This window comes from Daucus carota, chromosome 8 (genome assembly GCF_001625215.2).
Source record: "Daucus carota subsp. sativus chromosome 8, DH1 v3.0, whole genome shotgun sequence".
NCBI classification, from domain to species: domain Eukaryota; kingdom Viridiplantae; phylum Streptophyta; class Magnoliopsida; order Apiales; family Apiaceae; genus Daucus; species Daucus carota.
In genome coordinates, this window is record NC_030388.2 from 516,162 (window position 1) to 536,670 (window position 20,509).

General features: G+C 35.1%; 4 protein-coding genes and 2 long non-coding RNA genes across 6 annotated transcripts; 2 read left to right on the top strand and 4 right to left on the bottom strand.

The window, feature by feature from the left end:
• Positions 1-2,531: 2,531 nt before the first annotated feature.
• LOC108197725 (protein LURP-one-related 15-like) lies at positions 2,532-3,863 on the bottom strand. Its single transcript, XM_017365414.2, has 3 exons — positions 3,529-3,863; positions 2,986-3,210; positions 2,532-2,872 (listed from the first exon to the last, which is right to left on the bottom strand). Exons 1-3 carry the CDS (start codon positions 3,787-3,789, stop codon positions 2,726-2,728), a joined length of 633 nt encoding a protein of 210 aa, XP_017220903.1. The 5' UTR covers positions 3,790-3,863; the 3' UTR covers positions 2,532-2,725.
• Positions 3,864-4,707: 844 nt separating this feature from the next.
• Positions 4,708-7,170, bottom strand: LOC108197726 (protein LURP-one-related 15-like). Its single transcript, XM_017365416.2, has 5 exons — positions 6,615-7,170; positions 6,020-6,107; positions 5,645-5,908; positions 5,260-5,478; positions 4,708-5,008 (listed from the first exon to the last, which is right to left on the bottom strand). The coding sequence occupies exons 3-5, from the start codon at positions 5,861-5,863 to the stop codon at positions 4,850-4,852; spliced, it is 597 nt and encodes a 198-aa protein (XP_017220905.1). The 5' UTR covers positions 5,864-5,908; positions 6,020-6,107; positions 6,615-7,170; the 3' UTR covers positions 4,708-4,849.
• A 1,030-nt stretch (positions 7,171-8,200) lies between these two features.
• On the bottom strand, positions 8,201-9,696 carry LOC108197625 (protein LURP-one-related 15). Its single transcript, XM_017365291.2, has 3 exons — positions 9,191-9,696; positions 8,868-9,095; positions 8,201-8,618 (listed from the first exon to the last, which is right to left on the bottom strand). Exons 1-3 carry the CDS (start codon positions 9,431-9,433, stop codon positions 8,451-8,453), a joined length of 639 nt encoding a protein of 212 aa, XP_017220780.1. The 5' UTR covers positions 9,434-9,696; the 3' UTR covers positions 8,201-8,450.
• A 1,204-nt stretch (positions 9,697-10,900) lies between these two features.
• On the top strand, positions 10,901-12,097 carry LOC108197328 (pentatricopeptide repeat-containing protein At2g38420, mitochondrial). The gene has a single exon (XM_017364910.2). The coding sequence runs from the start codon at positions 10,901-10,903 to the stop codon at positions 12,095-12,097; it is 1,197 nt and encodes a 398-aa protein (XP_017220399.2).
• A 2,007-nt stretch (positions 12,098-14,104) lies between these two features.
• LOC135148191 (uncharacterized) lies at positions 14,105-15,764 on the bottom strand. Its single transcript, XR_010286089.1, has 2 exons — positions 15,386-15,764; positions 14,105-14,774 (listed from the first exon to the last, which is right to left on the bottom strand). It is a non-coding gene; the product is annotated as an uncharacterized LOC135148191 (long non-coding RNA).
• Positions 15,765-16,675: 911 nt separating this feature from the next.
• LOC135148192 (uncharacterized) lies at positions 16,676-18,829 on the top strand. The gene is made up of 3 exons (XR_010286090.1): positions 16,676-16,806; positions 16,956-18,105; positions 18,348-18,829. It is a non-coding gene; the product is annotated as an uncharacterized LOC135148192 (long non-coding RNA).
• The last annotated feature ends 1,680 nt before the right edge of the window (positions 18,830-20,509 follow it).

Here is a 20,509-nt window from a genome sequence, read left to right on the forward strand (position 1 = left end):
TGGCGGTTACATATCAATGTCCGAAGATCTTCAAATAGTTAACCACTATACCTGAGACAAATTAAACAACCAAAATTAGTAGGGTGGTTGAATACCCAACTTCAGTTTTCTCTCCATCTGGGTGCGAGTAATGAGAGAAGCGGCAATTTGATTTTGAAAACTACATTGAATTCAAATTTGAAAACAGATTAGGTCGGGTACTGTAATCGCAAGAATGTCTTAATCAGGCGACACGTCCGTGAATTGAATGGTGGATTAGCTGTGTAGTTGGTAAAGTAGATGGAGGCAGATAATTTTATTTTGTAAGCGTGTAGTTGAGCACGTGTGTAAGGAGCATACAGCTTAAACCGTATGCAGGCAATGGCATTCTCTGTAAATACAGGGTTTTGTGGAAGGGCTTTTAGTAATAACACACTATAACAGCCTTCAGGCTTTATAATATAAATAGAAGTATGTTGCTGGATCTAACGTCACTTTGGGTTCTAGCCCTACATCATTTTGCTTAGTAATATGATCCTCCTGCATTGAATTGCACCCAAAAACATTATATCCATCCAAAATCGAAAATACACATTTCTGACGTCAAATACACACACATACATTATATCCATCCAAAATTGAATATAATTTTGCCTATATTCATATGCAAATGTACACACATTGCACCATGGCAAAACTGAGAACTGATATAATCGATTAAGACATTTGGAAATATATATGCAACACTTGCAAGAAGATAAATCAATATATGCATACACACTCAAATAAACAAAATTAAAAATACCAAATTCATTGAAGCATTATATCAAACAGTTGGTGGTATAAAGAAACAAAAGCAAGAAAGAAAAAGATAATGAAATCAAGAACTAACCAAAAAAACGAAAAAATCGAAGAGATGGTGGCGGTTACATATCAATGTCCGAAGATCTTCAAATAGTTAACCACTATACCCGAGACAAATTAAACAACCAAAATTAGTAGGGTGGCTGAATACCCAACTTCAGTTTTCTCTCCATCTGGGTGCGAGTAATGAGAGAAGCGGCAATTTGATTTTGAAAACTACATTGAATTCAAATTTGAAAACAGATTAGGTCGGGTATTGTAATCGCAAGAATGTCTCAATCAGGCGACACGTCCGTGAATTGAATGGTGGATTAGCTGTGTAGTTGGTAAAGTAGATGGAGGCAGATGATTTTATTTTGTAAGCGTGTAGTTGAGCACGTGTGTAAGGAGCATACAGCTTAAACCGTATGCAGGCAGTGGCATTCTCTCTAAATACGGGGTTTTGTGGAAGGGCTTTTAGTAATAACACACTATAACAGCCTTCAGCCTTCAGGCTTTATAATATAAATAGATAAATAGATATATGTCATGTGTGACCACTAATCATGGATGTTTCATTATTTTCTTAAAAAGAAATTTAAATGTAAGATATGTTACACCAGTGTACTCTGAACGAGTTTACATAGTGTTAATAAGGGGAGAGGAATTTGGTTTGTTGAATGAATACAGAGCCTGAATAGAACGTGTAAAATTTGGATCCGAGTGGACCGTGGTTATGAAACAAGACGGAAAATGTGAAGTAAACTGGAAAGGATTACTTTGTTTGCTGATTTTTTCTAGAAATATAAAGCTCCATTCCTGTCAGGACTTGCCTACTTGGGCACTTGGGGCCTAGAGTATTGACAATGGAAAACTTATAAAATTTGCATCTTAACTTTTTAAAGAACGAGAAAGACCAAGAACAAAGTACATTTTAAATAAAGAACTAATTTAACTAGAAACTGCAGTTATCTGCAAATGTAAACAATAATCCCATACAAACTTTTCTCGCCCTGCTCTCAACATTCAGCAGATCACATGGCCTGCAGAGTTCATCTTCATCAACCGGCACATTTTTGTTCTGAACTGACAGATATACTACTACTGATACACTCTTTGAAGTGAAAGGGAATATCATCTAATAGGCCCAAAAAGGGAAGTACAAGTACAGGATCTATGTGTAGGAAAACATATTATATAAAGTAATTATCCAGCAGCGCGGCCATTATTTTGGCCTTCTTCACTGATTTCTTCCAGAATCACAATGAGGGTGATGATGAAAGCATAATCAACATGCGGGAACACAGTCACTACAAATTGGTCATTTCCAAGTGCAGTTCTACCAAGTCTATGCCTCCGATGCATCTGCTCAAAGTTTATAATTACAAATTCAAGAGACAGGTATTATATTGAAGATAATTTACAAAATTTGACAAGTAGTAAGATAAGCTGATGTGCTTTCCTTTACCATTCTCAGGCTCCCTTTGATTTGACAATAAAAATAAGATTTTTATAAAATATTATCTTAAATTCTTTGTTATCTTAAATTAACAAAGTCCTAAATTAAGGACTTCCTCCGGCCGGTGGCATGTAGCTCCCATGTCCCTTCATCATCGCCAATGTAATTGTTATGTTGTAATATAATTGTTGCTGGTTTTGTAATATATAAATTGGAATTTTTAGTATTTAATCATTATTTGAGTTATGTGTTGAGGAAAAAATATTTTAAATATTATATTACAAAATCTAATTACAACGAGAATGACAAGTTTGTTATATGAACGATCAGATACAATCTATTAAAATCTAGACTATTTAAAATTCCAAGTTATGAACTGGCGCCGAATACATAGTATCACCTCTCAAGGTAAACATGCATACAAAATTATTCGGTGGCCTTGATTTAATCTTCACCACTGCGGTCTTCATTGATTTCCTCAAGAATCACAACGAGAGCAACGATGAAGGCATAATCAACATGCGGGTACACAGTCACTGCAAATTTGTCCTTTCCGAGCACAATGCTACTAACGCTATGCTTCCTGTGCATCTGTTCAATTGCCAATTCATTACAAATGTTGTAGATTAAATGCATGACAACAAGGGCCTCATGAACTGACAGATTAATTAATAATGGGAATATGTTGTAATGATCAAAGGTACCTGGGCTATGACAGTTGAATTTGCGGCATAAATGGTGCATGATCTCTCGAACCAGCTACCTTTGATTTTGAAGTCACAGTGATGTTCAGAAGTGTTGGATGCCAAGAAGACATCCAACTGAGTCTTGAATTGGAGAAGAGATGACTTCTTTACACTGAAAAGTAAATCTTTCGAGTCTTTGCTATCTCCTCTGTAAACCTCCCACCTTCTATGTACACTCATTATCTGAAAAATGCGCAAAATTTATTGTTTATAAGATTCTCCGAATACCAAAACCAGTACTCCGTCCCTCTGGATTCTATACGTTCACTATTTGGCACGTAGTTTAATGCCTCCATAAAACATGGTTCCATAACCTATTTTTAAGATTTTCTTTTTTTAATAATAATTAAATTTTTTATTCAGAAAACAATATTCAAAGAAAAAGTTATGGAACTATACTTTAGAGAAGCATTAAAGTGTGTGTCACTCCCCCTGCGTATACAACTCAGGTACGGAGGGAGTAAAATTTAAGAATATGAATTGGATTACGAAAGAATTTACCTTTTGCTGGAGAGACAGGATAGGATTACCAGCAGCATCAAGCAAAATACGACGATCTCGAAGACTGAGTAATTTGCCCTTAACTTTAAACATGATGTTACCATTAGCATCCGTGACCCCAAAGTTACCTTCTGATATTGTCAACATCTTGCGCACAATGGTTAAATCAACGGGGTATGGTGCCATAAAATGTTGCCCCACCACCACCACTGCTGGATTACCTCCAGCAGGCGCCATGTAGCTCCCTTGACCCGTCATCATCTTCGTCTTCTTCTTGATTATATATCAAATTTTTAGCTTTGGTTTATCTTGTATTTTTGCAGAAAAGATTTTGTTCGATTGTGCAAGTCGTTCAAAGGTAGGCCTAAATATATAGACCATGCAGACTTATATTTTAACTGTGAATAAGGAAAATACAAGGAAGCGATGGCTGCGGCTGTTTTACGTTTCAAAAAGCGTGTGCCTGGTTAGACTTCATTCCCATCTACTAATTGAGAATAAGACTTTGCTTCAAAATAGATTATATTTTAGAAGGTTCTCATAAGCAGAGAATGTTTCAATTAACGACTGAGCTTCTACGAATTGACACATGTTTTGTTCCTATAAATTAACAGATGTTTTCATAAAAACAAGACTAGTCTCGAATGATCAGTAAAAAATTATCATTTTAGATTTAAGCCCCAAATTATATTGATTTTTGGCTCCGCCACCGCTTGTAATGTATTATACAGATAAATATCGACTGACATGCAGTAAATTGCAATGTTGTGGGTTTATTTTGCAGACATTCACAGCTACATGGAGACTGCTTCCAGAACATCTTTAAATTTTTATTTAAATGATCGGTGGCTAATTTGGCATCTAACTTTTAAGATAATGAGTATTAAGAAACAACAAATTGGTCAAATAGACTATCCATGTTAATTACCTAATAGTTGCAGGGTACCCTGCAATCTGAGTGCTAACTATACAGGGTCCATGTATGCAATTGTTATTTAGTTCAACATTCATACACATTTTATATTCAGGATTTCAGTAGCTATGGCAACTTTTTAAAAATAGTCTCCAGCATTGTTTATAGAACACATGGATTCTCAAGCATACTTTCCTAATTTAATGCTAAAAGGATTCAGGTGCAAATGGAATAGATGGTGAAGTTTTACCTAAAAAAAGAAATTAAAATGTAAGATGTGTAACAGCAGTTACTACTACTGAGTACTGGATATATGCTTTCAAGTGAAAGGGAATACTATCATCTAATAAGCCCAGAAAGGGAAGTACAAGTACAGCATATATGTGTTGGAAACATATCATAAAGTAATTAGCCAGCAGCGCGGCCAATCATTTGGCCTTGTTCACTGATTTCTTCCAGAATCACAATGAGGGTGATGATGAAAGCATAATCAACATGCGGGAACACAGTCACTACAAATTGGTCATTTCCAAGCGCAGTTCTACCAAGTCTATGCCTCCGATGCATCTGCTCAAATTTTATGATTACAAATTCATGAGACAGGTATTATATTGAAGATAATTTACAAAATTTGACAAGTAGTATGATAAGCTGATGTGCTTTCCTTTACCATTCTCAGGCTCCCTTTGATTTGACAATAAAAATAAGATTTTTATAAAATATTATCTTAAATTCTTTGTTATCTTAAATTAACAAAGTCCTAAATTAAGGAAGCATTAATTTTCAAGGCATATATGTTGTAGTTTAATAGAGGGTACCTGGGCTATGACGTTAGAAGATGTTCCGGAATAAATGGTACATGATTTCTCAGACCAGTTGCCTCTGATTTTGAAGTCACAGTGCTCTTTCTTAGTATTAGATGCCAAGAAGACATTCAGGGTAGTGTTGAATAATGACTTCTTTACGGTGAAAAGTAAATCTCTCGAGTCCTTGCTATCTCCTCTGTATACTTTCCTTGTACTATGCAGACTCATGGACTGAAACCAAATATCGTCTCAATTAACAAGAAAAACTTTTGCCAAGAAAAGAAAATATATACTCCCTCTCTCCGAACAAGTTCTTTACGAGACTTATAAAAGCCTCAAGATACGTGTAAACAGTGAACGTAAACAACCTGGTAGGACGGAAGGAGTACTACCCTACCTTTTTGTGGAATGATACAATGGGAGTAGCAGCAGCATCAAGCAAAATACGGGGAGCAAGAGGGCTCATGAATTTGCCGACTTTGAAGACGATGTTATCATTAGCATCCATGACAACAAAGGTACATGCTGAAATAGTCATCATCTTGGGCACAATTGTTAGATCAACTGAGCATGGAGCCATGAACTGGTTCCCCACCACAGGCGCTTCTGGCGCCATGTAGCTCCCCTCAGGGGCGGACCCAGGATTCTAAACCTACCGGGGCTGGAGCAAAAAAAAATTTTTCGCACGTTTAATGAAAAGACAAATGAGCAAACTAGCATATACCTATAAAAGCAAAAATCTGATAGTTCAACTATTAACTTGCAGCCTAACATATTCAAAAGGAGTCGGAGTCGGAGCCGGTGTAGCACTAGAAGTGGGAAAATAGGAGAATAATGTCTTTCTTTTTCGATCTTGACTCCTACAATTGTAAAAAATATATCAAACAAATGAGTTAATATAAAAGGAAAAACAAAATCACATTATAAGAAAACAATTTGTAGGCAGAGTTGGAAGTCAATAACAAGCAGAATAACAGCCTATATAACAAACAGAACATATCCTACGCAGAAAAAAAAAGCGGAAAAAATTAAAAAATCCTTGCCACTTGCCAGCATTAAGAGCATTTTAATCAATTCTTGCCTATCAAGACCATTACTATTATTATTTTTTAATAATTATCATTATTTTTCAACCTTAACAGTGAGCACTTTCTAAACTAAAACAACAACTCCTGTACAATCAGTGCTTGCCTAAGAGTTAAAAGTACCAAAAACACTTGAAGAAACATACACATACAAATTCTCAGATCAAAATTGAAAATCGCTAACAAATCACAAACTTCAACTTCATATTAAAATTAGCAGTAGCAGCACATCCAAAAACGAAATAAATAATAGAAAGCGCAACTAAAGTGAAGGAAACATACATAATTGATGAAGAGACGGAGAGCCGAGACTGGAAAGCGAGTGAGCTGAGCGAGTGACCTAATTTCAGTGAGGTGAAGACGTGAAGTACAGTTGCAGGGGGTTTAGTTTTAAAATTTTTAAGTTGCAGGGGGTTTAGTTTTAAAATTTTTAATTCAATCGTAAGCCTTGAATTTGTTTAAAGGGATGGGCTGTGTTTTAGTTTGATTAAGTTTGTTCATATGGGCTGGATATATCATATATGGGCTGGGTTATAAGTATAACAGGGCTACATTTTATTTCCACCTGGGCTGGGCTATTTAACACATATATATACTCAATGGACTACAAAATTTTGACCCGGGCTGGAGCCAACCCCGGCCCAGCCCACGGTCCGCCCCTGGCTCCCCTCACCCATCATCTTCTCCGGTCTTCTTTTTTATACGAATTGGTTCCACGTCTTCATTCTCAAGCTAGGCCGAAATATATAGGCCATGCATATTCATGTTCTAACAGTCAACGAGGAATCTACATGGAAGCGTTGTCTGTCGCCGTCTTCCACAAGTGCTTCCCTTATTAGACTTCATATCAACCACATAAATGTTTATCATGTTCATACTTTTCCAAAACCTATTTATTATATCTAACTGTATTTTTTTATTATATTTATACCTTCTAAACATACTTATTATTAGTTTACATATTTAATTATTAACATCAAATTCATTAGAATATCAATAATTTTTCGTGGCATAATATTTTAATAGAATTATTTTACAAGAATAAAAATGGAACATAATTTTGAAGAAAATAATTTAGTCAACCATGTCACGACAATCATAAATTATTGAAACTTAATAAATTATTAAAGTTATAATATATTTATAACTTCTCAGAAAGTATTGCTTATAAGTAATGTAGGTTGGATTCGATTGTAATATTTTTTAGATTTAAGATTTTAAATATTTTATATGTTAAGCGAATGCGGCCATATGTTTCGCTCATTATTGTTTCATAAGCAGATGCAGATTGTAATTGACAGTTCGAGGGTTTGTCTCGGCTAGGTTTTTGTAATTTATTAAATTTTTCGCTTTTCGTCAAAAAAAGAATTCCAGTAATCTTAATATAGCAACATTGTTAATAGAGTCTCCAGCATTTTTTATAAAGCACATGGATTCTTAAATATACTTAAATAATTTAAATCTGTATTGTCGCGAGCATTATGATTTCCATTCTCAGAATACTTCAAAAAGGATTCATGTCAAACTCCAAATCCAATGGAAGGTGTGTATTTACCTGAAAAATATGACAAAATCTGCATAAAGCTCATTTAAAATCTTCATCCTCGGAACTCCAATGTAGGATGTTAGAGTTTACTCATAATGAGCTTACAGAGCCTGAATGGAACCAATACAGAGCAGAATACAAAGAGAGAAATTATGGAACAAGACGGAAATTGTGCATTTCAAGTAAACAGCAAAGGTTGTTTTCCTGTTTTTCCTAGAACTATTAAGCTCCATTTATGTTGGGACTTGGGAACCTACATAATTGACATTTGAGCTTTAAGAACCTTTACAAACTGTATCTCAACTTTGGGAGAAGAATAACATAAAACAAGAAGAAAATACATTTTTGAATAAAGAACTGATCAACTTAAACTGCAGTTATCTATAAATGCTCATACACAATTATCTACTATCTAGTACTGCACTCAACATTTTTCACATCATATTGCCTGCAGAGCTCATCTTCCTCAAGTGGCACATTAATATTCTGAGCTGACAGATATACTACTACTGATACATTCTTTGAGGTGAAAGGGTATATCAAACAACTTGAAAAACATACTTATAAAGTAATTAGCTAGCACTGCCAGCACCGCCGCCATTATTTTTGCCTTCTTCATTGATTTCTTCCAGAATTACAATGAGGGAAACGATGAAGGCATAATCCACATGCGGGTACACAGTCACTGCAAATTTGTCCTTTCCAAGCACAACGCTGCTAAAACTATGCTTCCGATGCATCTGCTCAAATTTGATAATTATCAATTCATGAGAGAAGTTTTAAATTAGAGATAAACTATGATTTCTGACTAGTAGTAAGATCCATAGTATTTCAAAAATTAATTGGCAATAAAAATACGGTTTTTATAGAATATTATCTCAACTTTTTAAGAAGTGAATTCATAAATAGATAGCAACAAGGGCATGGAATTCACAAAATTCAATATGAAAGAAGCATTTGCAAAGCATGCTGTGGTAGTAGAAGGGTACCTGGGCTATGACATTAGAAGATTTCCCAGCATAAATAGTACATGATTTCTCAAACCAGCTGCCTTTGATTTTGAAGTCTCGATTATCTTTTGAAGTGTTGGATGCCAAGAAGACATCCAGTTGAGTCTTGAATTGGAACAGAGATGACTTCCTTACAGTAAAAAGTAAATCTCTGGAGTCCTTGCTATCTCCTCTGTAAACTTTCCAAGTACTATGCATACTCATTATCTGAAAGGAAATACCGTCTCAATTAACAAAGAAAAACATCCATCTAATTATGATTATCATTTGATATATATTAAAATGAGAAAGAAAGAAAATACCTTCCTCTGGAAAGAGACTATGGGATTCCCGGCAGCATCAAGCAAGACACGACGAGCACGAAAGCTGAAGAATTTACCCTTAACCTTAAACAAGATGTTACCATTTGCATCCGTGACTCCAAAGTTGCCTTCTGAAATGGTCATCATTTTGCGCACAATTGTTAGATCAATCGGGTATGGTGCCGTGAACTGTTTCCCCACCACCACCACCTCAGGCGCCATGTAGCTCCCTTGACCCGTCATCTTCTTCTTCTTCTTCTTCTACTTAAGATATGCAGATCAGTAGAGGTACACACAATTTTCAACAATAGAAATCAAGAACTGTTGAACTCTGGATTTTTCCTTGGGGTATCGCTGAAAAAAAGCAATTCTGACTTTGGATCTCGTTGGTCTAAGCGAGATATATAGGGCGTGCAAAGTCAGATTAATTGTGAATTAAGGAAAAGACAAGGAAACATACTACTTAGCTGTTGCGTATGTTTCCGTGATTAGATTAGATGATGTACGACTTGGCTTAGTTTTTAAAGTTTTCTTTATAAACACGCAGGGCAGGATTTTGCATTGTCAAACGTTGTTCACGACATCATGACTATCAAACAGGAGGCTATGAGTGTACATTTGTGATCGCTCAATTTTAATACTAGAATGTACTTATCGAAAATAAGACTTTCGACGAGTAAAAATGTTGAGAACCAGTACATTATATCACAAGCGTCCAAATCTGAGCTCTGACATCATTTTGAGAATCAATCTATCGTTTCAAGATGTCAGAGAAATGCTCCAAATGAATCTTATATTTTGACAAAAAAGAATTACGGCAACTCTGGTAAAAATTAAATCCTGTATCAGCAGCTACCTGGTGTTGTGCAGCTGATATCTTCAGTTCTTTGATGTTTAGTGAGTGTTCTCGAACTTTTTCTCAAGAAGTCAGAATTGCCATATGCCTGTTATATGTAATTTTCTTCCGAAAATAAATTATTTAGTTTTTATAAATATGAAATGTTAAATTTGAAATTTTAATCTCTATTAAATATATAATATTAAATATGTTATAACAATATGATATTTTTTTATGAAATAAGTCTTTATTTTTACTAAAAAATGGCTGTACAAACCTCCCAGAGTTCCGGTAATCTTGTCATCCTGCCCAATGAATTTTTCTAGTAACAGATAAAAGTGATGAGTTCTTTTCTGAAGATATATTTAGAATCGCAATTAAAATTTGTTCTTTTTATTCATAAGAACAATATAAAATCTGTGATTTAAAATTTAGAAATCTAATACTCTTTTTTTTTTGATAAAAAGAAATCTAATACTAAGTACTACTTTAAAATGCCGTGCTTCAAAGAATAAATAAAGTGCTATAGAAACAAGTGTACTTATTCTAACATTCAACAACGTTGTTTCAGTTCATGTTCATTCCAAGGTTCCTTGCTGATGAATTGCTCTAAACTCAAAAGCTTCAATTCCATTACTCATGCAAATCACTCTAGAATCTTCGTCAGATTCAAATCTTCCTCTCCAAAATCTAAAAGAAAGAACAACCCCCTTAATCTCTATCTCAGAAAAAACAGAAAATGGCCACTCTCATCTCACAATGCCAAGTACCAAGAAAAATTCAACCAGCAAGAAGCCTTAAGAGCTCTAAAACAATCAGTTTCATCACTCTCACCAACCCATCTTCTCTCCTCTCTTATCAACTCTTTCACCATGTACAATTGTAATCCAACTCCCCTTGCTTATCATTTTGTCATCAAAACCCTAGTAAAATCTTCACAGTGGCAAGAACTCAGTTTGGTTCTTGACCATCTTGAAAAAGTTGAAATCTTTGAGACCCCAGAAGTTATTTTCATTGATTTGATTGAGGCTTATGGAAATTTTAATAAAATTCAAGAAGCTGTTGATATTTTTTTCAAGATTCCTAATTTTAGGTGTAACCCTTCTGTGGAATCTTTGAATTGTTTACTTTTGGTTTTGTGTGACAAGGGGTGGCTTGAAATGGTGCCTGAGATTGTATTGAAGAGTCATACGATGAGTATTAGGATCGAAGAGTCGAGTTATTGTATACTGATTAAAGCTCTTTGTAGGATTAATAAGGTTAATCATGCTTTTGGGCTGTTAATTTACATGATAGATGATGGTTTTGAGCTTGATGAGAGAATGTGTTCCTTGATTCTGTCTACATTGTGTAGGCAGGGTGATTTAAGTGTTGATGCTTTTACGGGTTATTTGGAAGAAATGAAGGCTTATGGTTTTTGCCCGGGGAGGTTGGATTTGTGCAATGTGATTAGGTTTTTGTTAAAGAATGGGAAGGGTATGGATGCTTTGAATGTTTTGGATCAAATGAAAGTTGATGGTATTAAGCCTGATGTGTTTTGTTACACCATGGTATTAGATGGAGTTATCTCGGAAGGTGAGTATGCTAAAGCAGATGAGCTATTTGATGAAATGCTTGTACTAGGCGTGGTGCCTGATTTGTGTACATACAATGTGTATATAGGTGGTTTGTTTAAGCAGAGAAATATAGATGCAGGACTGGATATGCTTGCTTGCATAGAGGATGTGGGGTGTAAACCTGATGTGGTTACGTATAATGGAATCTTGAGAGCATTGTGTGAGAGTGGAGAATTAAAGGCACTGAAGGAGGTTGTGAATTTGATGAGATCAAAGGGGGTTCAGCATGATTTAAAAACTTATGAGATTATGATTGCTGGTATGATTCGTCAGGGTGAAATTCGTGAAGCTTGTAATTTGCTGCAGGAAATGATGGAAAAGGGCCTTGAGCCACAATCTTCAACCTTTTTCAGGCTACTGCCTACTTTCGATCTGACAGGACCAGGCAGCAAGGAGCTGGAAGTTTTCAGGGAAATTACTGTTGGCAGCGTTGCTCTGGGGTCCTCAGGTTAGAGCACCTCAAAAATGAATCCTGCTCAATATCTTCAAATGTAATTTCAACTCTAAATAGAAAAGACTTAGCATTGGTTTTTGGTGCACACTTTTGTTGTTTCATACAAGAAAAACCGCCTGTAGTGGCACTATGGGACAAGCATATCTGGCAAGTTTTTCTGAAGAGCTGAAACTCAGTAGGGTTTTTTTCTGTCCGACGAGTTGCCATTGGAAGTGGGCGTACTGAAGAGACATTTTGCAAGGTTTTAATGAATATACGTTGTTACATGAAGAGACAATTTTGTTTGTCTCCTGTACATTTGTGTTATTTATATTTCCTTCATCAAGTATATATGTCCTGATATGGGAACTCTACGTGCTTTCTCTCTCAGTATTATTTTTAGTTCTAGCATTACTCTATCTATTTCTAGTTGTGCAGTTGAGTTCAAAAAAATTTGTTACCAGCTTCTTGTAACCCAGGTCATCCCTTCTATACAACATAATATTGTACAATTTAAGCTAAATTTTTCTAATATACGAATCGGTACTAATTTTACAATAATATAGCCTATAGATCACATTGGTTATAATCTTGCTATTTTGTTACCTTAAAAAAATATAAACTCATAATTCCTTTATTTACTGCAACGTGGTTCACAATTTAAAACAAATAAGAAATGTCATTGCAATCCTGCAATTTGTCTCGCATAAGAAATGTCAATACAATCCTGCAGTTTGTCTCGCATTCTTACTGACACACACCCTTACTGCTGACTCTTATTATAGATGTTCAAACTTTTTTATTTCTGTCCAAATTTAGAAATTGAGGCCTTTTTATATTTCTTACGCTTAAAAATTAGAAAGCTTTTCACCGTACTGTTAATTTATTTCTGGATGACTCTTCATATGATGAACAAATAAATCTCAACCAACCTTAAGTGCCGGGGTGATGTCTTAAAAAATTTGAGTGTGTCTGTACTTTATGGATATGACTTGGCAGAGAATTTCTCAGTAACTGTCTATGGTGAGATAAAATTTGCAGCATGTTCTTGTGAAGTCACATATAGATAGTGATCTAAACTTAAAAGGCTTTCTGGGCTGTGATGTCTTTATGCTCTGAAAGTTAAAAAAGTTTTCGTAGTACTGTAATATATCTCATAACTGTTTTCTCAGCAGGAATCTTTATGCTCTTTTCTTGAGGTACAATTATTGTGTAGAAAAGGACAACTGTCACATGCTTCCTTTGTAATGGTTCATAGTGGAATATGTATGAACTGTCTCTATGCTTCTGTTGCCCTTTATATGATGGAAGGCTAAACTAAAAGAATGGTTTCAATTACTGAAAAGAAAGGGAATGAAACTGGCAGCAGGATCTCATTGCACCCTTTCCTCTACTGCAGGTCAATACAAAGTTTATGTTAATGTATGAGATCTCAGTTGCATGTTTAGTGCTGGATGAGTTTTAGAAAGTTTAATCATTCCTTTAAAATCATCTACATGATTTTAGATGTATTTGCCAAACCTTAAAATAACCGATAATTGAACATACAAGCTAACATAGTATCAATAATCCTACAACCAGTTCTTGATGAAAAATATTAATAGAGTTATTCCCTAGTCAAATTAATAGTTTAGTAATGTGTTCATAAGAGTTACTTGCTGCCAGATTTAAACCATCACTGCTTCATTTGAACTCAAAAGAATGTTACTGTCGGCTCTGTACTGCAAGACTTGGGGATCACTTCTGCGGTAACGCGTATATGTTGCTACAAAGATTAAAGTACCTTTTAGCACCAGGTTCATCTTGTAATTCCAACTTTGCGTTATTTTTATTTACTTTGTTGTAGTTATTTATTATACTAAACACCTTAAGCATTTGATATCTCCAGGAACCAAACAGTGAGGATGTCTTCCCAGCAGCTGGTGCCAGGTAATATTTAACACTATTCATGAATATTCTGTTTTGGCAAATAATCTAAACAATCAAGACAAGGGCCATTTTATGTTGTGGAAAATATGTTACACTAATTTAGAAAATAGCAACCAATAGCAGCTTTGTAATAATATCAGTATGAATACAAAATGTCCATATCTGGACATAGGTCTTTGTAATAGACTGAAATATGTTTCCTATCCACGTAACTCCTAAAAGTGTCAATCTTGTACAATTTCAGCACAAGTCAACTTTCATATCATGTCCTCCGTTTCTTCTTTCTTTCGCACAATAATATTCCTGCATAGCAAGGCGGCTCCCAAGGACAACAAACAGTGAACTCTATACCATGCTTCATGTACAAACTGTTGGACATGATGTTAAAAATTGGATCTAGTAAAGTTTTGAGTTTATCTTCTAGACTGGCTACTCTATGAATTAAAGTTATTCCAAACTATCTACTTTACGTCCTTTTAAGTAAACGCTAGTGCTTATTGTTTGAGTTAGCTTCCCAATCCGAACACACTGTACCAGCATCTACTATAGTAATTACTTAAGATCCAGGTAATTGTATTTACAAAGAAATAACACAAGAGAAGCTCTTCTGTTGGGTGTGTTAAGTCAGCATACAATGTGTAATACAGATCCAAACATGATAGCCAGATAGCCGGTACCGATATGTCGACAATGGTACCCTTTCTTGTTTTTTACAGCTTCAGAACCCTTGAGAAAACAGTATATCTTTTTGTTGACATTGTCTATGCACTGTAAAAGCAATGATATAGCAAGATAAAATATTTCTCTTTCTTAATTGTGAAAATTATAATAAAGAATACAGTCTTACACATAAAATTCAGTGCAGATATTGATCCCAGAGATCATCATATTACAAGATTGGAAGAATTCTATGTCTTCATCAGTCCCTTTAACAAAAATTCATGCCTGGAATTGCGAAAACGCTGTTTCTTTTCTCCCCCAAATAAAATTAGACCAGTTTAGCTTAGAGGTCATTAGGGTTCTTTTCAGTTCACCACTAAGAAGTTCAATATTTTTGCCACTTAAGGTACTGGATGAGTATGGTATAGTGGTAAGAAAACATTTTAGGAACGACCATCCCAGCAGCACTCTAATTCTCGCTCCATTATGTATAATATATGTTTGTTGATGACTTTACTTATTATAGAATCTGTTAATAATCCCTATTGACTTGGTTAAGGAGGCAGTTTCGACACTTTAATCTTCTTTCTGGTTTTATGTGACAGAGTTGTCTTCACATTTACAATATTTTTCCTATAGCCATAATTTTAAGTTCTAACTATACATATTTCGACAGAAAAAAGTCACTAACTTTTCTAAATGCAGGCAATGACACTCACCAGAGAATGATGGATTGTACTCAATTTAACAGCGAGGACCACCAGAGCTGGACTTCTTTCACAGCAATTTAATTGTGAATATAAGGTTGAGTGGTCATGATGGGGAAGAGGGGCACATGAAGAACTAACTCATTGTGCAAACACAGGCCTTTAAGGCGAGAGGTGCAATTACTGAAGGAGATCAGCTCCTCGTTTCTGTGTGCATGAAGTAGTAATGCACGTGCCCTGCTTCTCCATCTTGCTCATCTCCCACCTTCTCATACCATAACTAGCTCCAGCTGCTTTCTCGAAGCACGTATTCTTTCAATATTGAAATTGCTTTGTGTGTGTGTGAGTGAGTGAGAGAGAGAGGGGGGGGGGGGGGGATTATATTAGAAACCTGAGACACAATTTGCACTTCAGCTATTCTTTCTTCTTCTTTTATAACAAAACAAGTAATAGGAAGCCTTGTCCAATAGTGTGGGTGGGAATTAGAAGCTAGAAAGCTTTGTTTGGTGTGGGACAGCTTGAATTTGCAGCCCAAACAGCTTGTCACAACACATAACTACCATAGGACCACTTCTAGTCACTATATTATTTTTGTACAATATTAACCCCCTAAGCTTTTCGTATTTTGTTTTTTGTTGTGCAATCGTGACTACAAGCGTATCCCGGTTTAGTTTAGGGAACTGAACATACATCTGATAGATTCGAGTATCTTATATAAAAAAGAGTTTTAGTCTCGATAACCATGCTAGTAATTACTGTAGTCAAGGCAATATAAACACAAGCTTGTTTTTGTTTCAATTTCCCGATATTTCTGCGCTTAAGATCTCTGTTAACTCTTGTCTTTTATATTGTGCAGTTCCATGTATGAAATTGAATTTGGTAATTTATGTCTTGTCTAAAAGTTTAATTTAATGCAAACCGATTGCAATGCTGGTAGTAATTTATACCTTCTCATGTTTCCTGTGTAGACATCATTTAAGTATGTGGGATTTTCCTGTCAAAATTTGCTTTATACCACCTACAAAAACTATATACTAATTTCTGAAAGGTCTAAATTGTTTCACAACAATGTAGAATGCAGATATTAATGTCATAATCATGTATTTGGGTCATTAAAGTAGGTGTGGCCTAAAATTTTTGGCACATTAAATATTTTATATCTACCTTATTTATTAATTTAGCTTACAATAGCTATATGCTGTATATCTACCCACACGAAGGTTCTTTGTTACAAACAAAGTTGTATTACTAACTTGTATTAGTGTTAAGTCATTTTCTAAACCATCTACTGATACATGCAAATTAATATCGCTGTTTTACAGTTACTGAAAATGATTAGAAACAAGACAGCGCCCATTAAGGTTAGGTGTATCTGCTGGGAAGCACATTCTCCAACAACTTCTACTTTCCTTACTTTCAGAGGGGTTTTACAGGTAAGCACTCGGTCCCTTTTTGAATCAAAGTTTGCTTTCTCTAAGCAGTTGTCAATGGTTTGAAGGAGCTGCAGTTAATGACCTGTACATTAATGAATTTATTGTATCAAAAGCGAAAGAAGATATAACCTTCGGGGTATCATTTGCAGAATAACAAACTAGACTACAGTTCGCTGCTCTTGTTTTCCATTACACAAGAAACATTTGAGTACGAGCAAACAAAGATCAGTGTGGTACTACTGGGTTTTCTTTTGGTAGGGGCATGAGATGACAATCCATATGGGAGGAAGGAAAAGGATGATTATTCTATAGGATACAGAACATATATACCACATATATTAATGAGGTCTATCATTTGCTTAAGATTGAAGTTTTTTTTCTGGTGTCCGGTTCAGTTGCTAGCCACAGAACATGAAATAATTTGTCACAATTAGGAATGTCGCTTGCTACATCAATGTCAGAAAAAGTTTGCTTACAGGAAGGAGACGATACTGAACTATAAAAATTGCGAAGTGTAACCCTGAATCATCTAAAAAGATGTTGGAAATCTGTTGGTAACTCAAAATAGTTTCCAAAAGATATATATAATTCATTATTAGCTTGAAATTTGTTCAAGAATTTTCAGTTCTGCACAAAACAGTGCTATTTGCTTTGTCGAGACATGACTTCCTACATAGCATCTCTAGCCAGCTGGTGACACTAAATTTAACAAGACTCGAGTGATCCAAATTAACTTTGAACGTCCTGCATGCTGAAAATAACTTAGCCTCTACTCTTACATTGACAGATACAAATTGCCACGTTTGATACTTCAGCTTTGTATCCTGTAGGTGATAGTGATCTAGCTTTGGATTCACACTTTAGTTTTGATGTTTTCTTCAGATGAATCCAATGTAAAAAGCCGTAAAATGTGAGATGAATTTACAGCACTACTTACTTAAGAGAATTACAGAGTCCTTTTATGGTTCATGCATGCCCTTTCACATTTATTACTTGACTCTGCTGTAAAGTTAATGAGCCAACTATAGTATAACAGGTAAATTATTTCCACTAGTACTCAACTTAGTGGAACAAATTAACTATTGTTTCCTTGTTTTATCTGGTTTTGCTTGGCAGCTTGGTCCCTTTGTGGGATAGAGAGAAAGAAAGAGATAAAAGAGATGGGCATTATTTATAAAATTTGTGGAGTAGACATCCATGTTCTCTTCAAAAGGATTGCGAAAATCTAGAAGAGCCTATAAGAAACAATGACAAGTATTTTCTACTCTACAACAATGTATGGTCCAGGTAGGAGAAAAGGTAATGGGTTTTAAATAATTGTATTTGCACTTTTTAGTGTTGTACTATATCAAGATCTTCATCACAAATTTCCCTAATCTAGTTAGGTGAACCCATTTAATCAAGAAATATATATGCATAATGTTAAACATATTGTCATTAGTAGAATCATTCATCTCATTCAGATCATTACGCGCTCACTAATTTTCATCGTATCTTAATGAAAGATATGGCATTGAGTAGTTTTAAATTCATTTTTGAAGGTTGAAGCACTGGACTTGCCATAAAATGCCGACACCTAATATTGTGTCAGTAAGAATCAAATTATACGTAGTAAGTGCCATTCGGAAGTAGGATCAGAGAACCCTGTTGGAAAGTCTGGTTGTTGAAGTGGCCAGATGTACAAGATCTACTCACTTCAGAACTAAAGATGCCGATGCCAGAGAGTTGAGGTTTGTGTTTTTCGTAAATTTACAGACTGATCGGACTAAAATAACCATGTCATAAATTCTATGCACCAAAAGTAGGAAAATGGATCCTCGTGTGCCACATAACTACTACCTAAACGAGTCATTTAAAAATTTAAAGTGGACTCTCTTTCACTTGTTGCACAGAGTCACAGACACATGTATAAACACTCGTAATGCTTGACAAGTTTTTAGCACCATTTGCAATAGTTTATAAACATTGTTCTTGCTCACCTTTGATGCTTACATATATTTCATTGACCTGGTTTTCCACTGATAGAGATGTAAGTCGGATTCTAAAGCAAATCAGTGATCACATCTGATAATAATAATCACCACATTTTCAGATTTTATATTATATGATATTATTATCATCTTTACAGGTAAGAGATGTCAATTCCTTAACTATGCTTGACATCATAAAATCCATAAACAATAAAATCCATAAAAATTGTTTATATTCTTATATATAACTCATAGCCCATACAACTATATTACATTGATGGGAACCAGGATTTCGAGAAAGTCGGAGCTATTTGCCAACTTTTGAGAGTGAGCCGGGACTTGCAAGTATATTTTCTATTGTAATTTAATATTGTAAATCAGTGCAGAATTCCAAGGGTTTTTGCCCTCATTATCCCTATATTCATCATCAATGCCCTCAATATCACGATTCAAAAAAGTGGCTCCGAATACTATTTATTAACGTTATCGTGTAAAGTTCGGGATATTCATCAAAAATGCTACATCGTCTAGCGTTTATGGTTAAGGTTTAGGGTTAAAAGAACAGAGCGTTTATGGTAAAGGTTTAGGGTTAAAAGAACAGAACGCTACATAAGGAACACTGGGGTGAAAACAACAAAACACTATACGATCTAGCATTTTCATCTCAAATTGAAAACGCTAGATTATCCAGAGTTAATAACTGGTATTTGAGACCATTTTTCCCAACCCTGTTATTCTGGGCATTATTCTCACATTTTGTGAGATATGGGGACATTTTTCGAATTCCAATACTACTTAAGTATGATCGACTTAATTAGATCACACCTCTTAGACGAGAATAATTAAAGGAGATTAGTGTAAAACGAGATTAGTGGTTAATGAGGTGGTGGCCGTAGACTAAGGAAAAAGGGGCAAGACACGACACAGAAGTAGGTAAATTGGGCATTAGAGACAAATTAGTATAATGGACAAATCACTTAAAGAGCACACTAGTGGTGTTGTGTTACTGATGTGATGTAAGTAGAAGAAGAATGGAAATTGGTGGGACGTTCACTCATTTCAATTCATACATTGCCCCGCTCCATGGTGCGGACTAATTTCTTTAATTTATGTTTAGTTTAACTAATCGCGGCCTTATTGGACTTGATTTGTCTTCCATTGCTAAAAGTTGATTTAGATGGAACTCTTTCCTGTTGGAGGATTTTTCTTCAGTGCCACTATACGTAGTAATCTCAGGTTTTCATCCCTTACTTATAATCAATACAGTAATTTTTGGATCACGGACAATGTTATATCATTAATTAGGGCACTACAAAATTCGTCGTCTCTCGATAATATACCACCAGTGATGTGATATTTTAGACGGGACTTCAATAAGCGGAACGAGTGAGATACCATCTGATAAGACTGGTGATTTTGAAACCTTTCACATTTCCGTCAGAATATTCTGGTTATATCAAAAAATAATCATGCCGAACGGAGTAAGCCTGTCTAAAATTGCAGTATACCAAGTTTATTGCTATAAAATATGCACGCATTCGTCGTAATGGCGTTACCCTGAGGTCATTAAAACTCATACTAATATTCTCGTGTATGGGAGAATAAAATTTGACTTGGTAGAATAATGTGATTAAGCTAACGAGCGTTTAAAGATGCGACAAGTTGCCTAAGTGATATATTATCTCAGAGGTGACTTTTATTTTGTCTAATCAGCCAAAAGGCAGAATTGATTC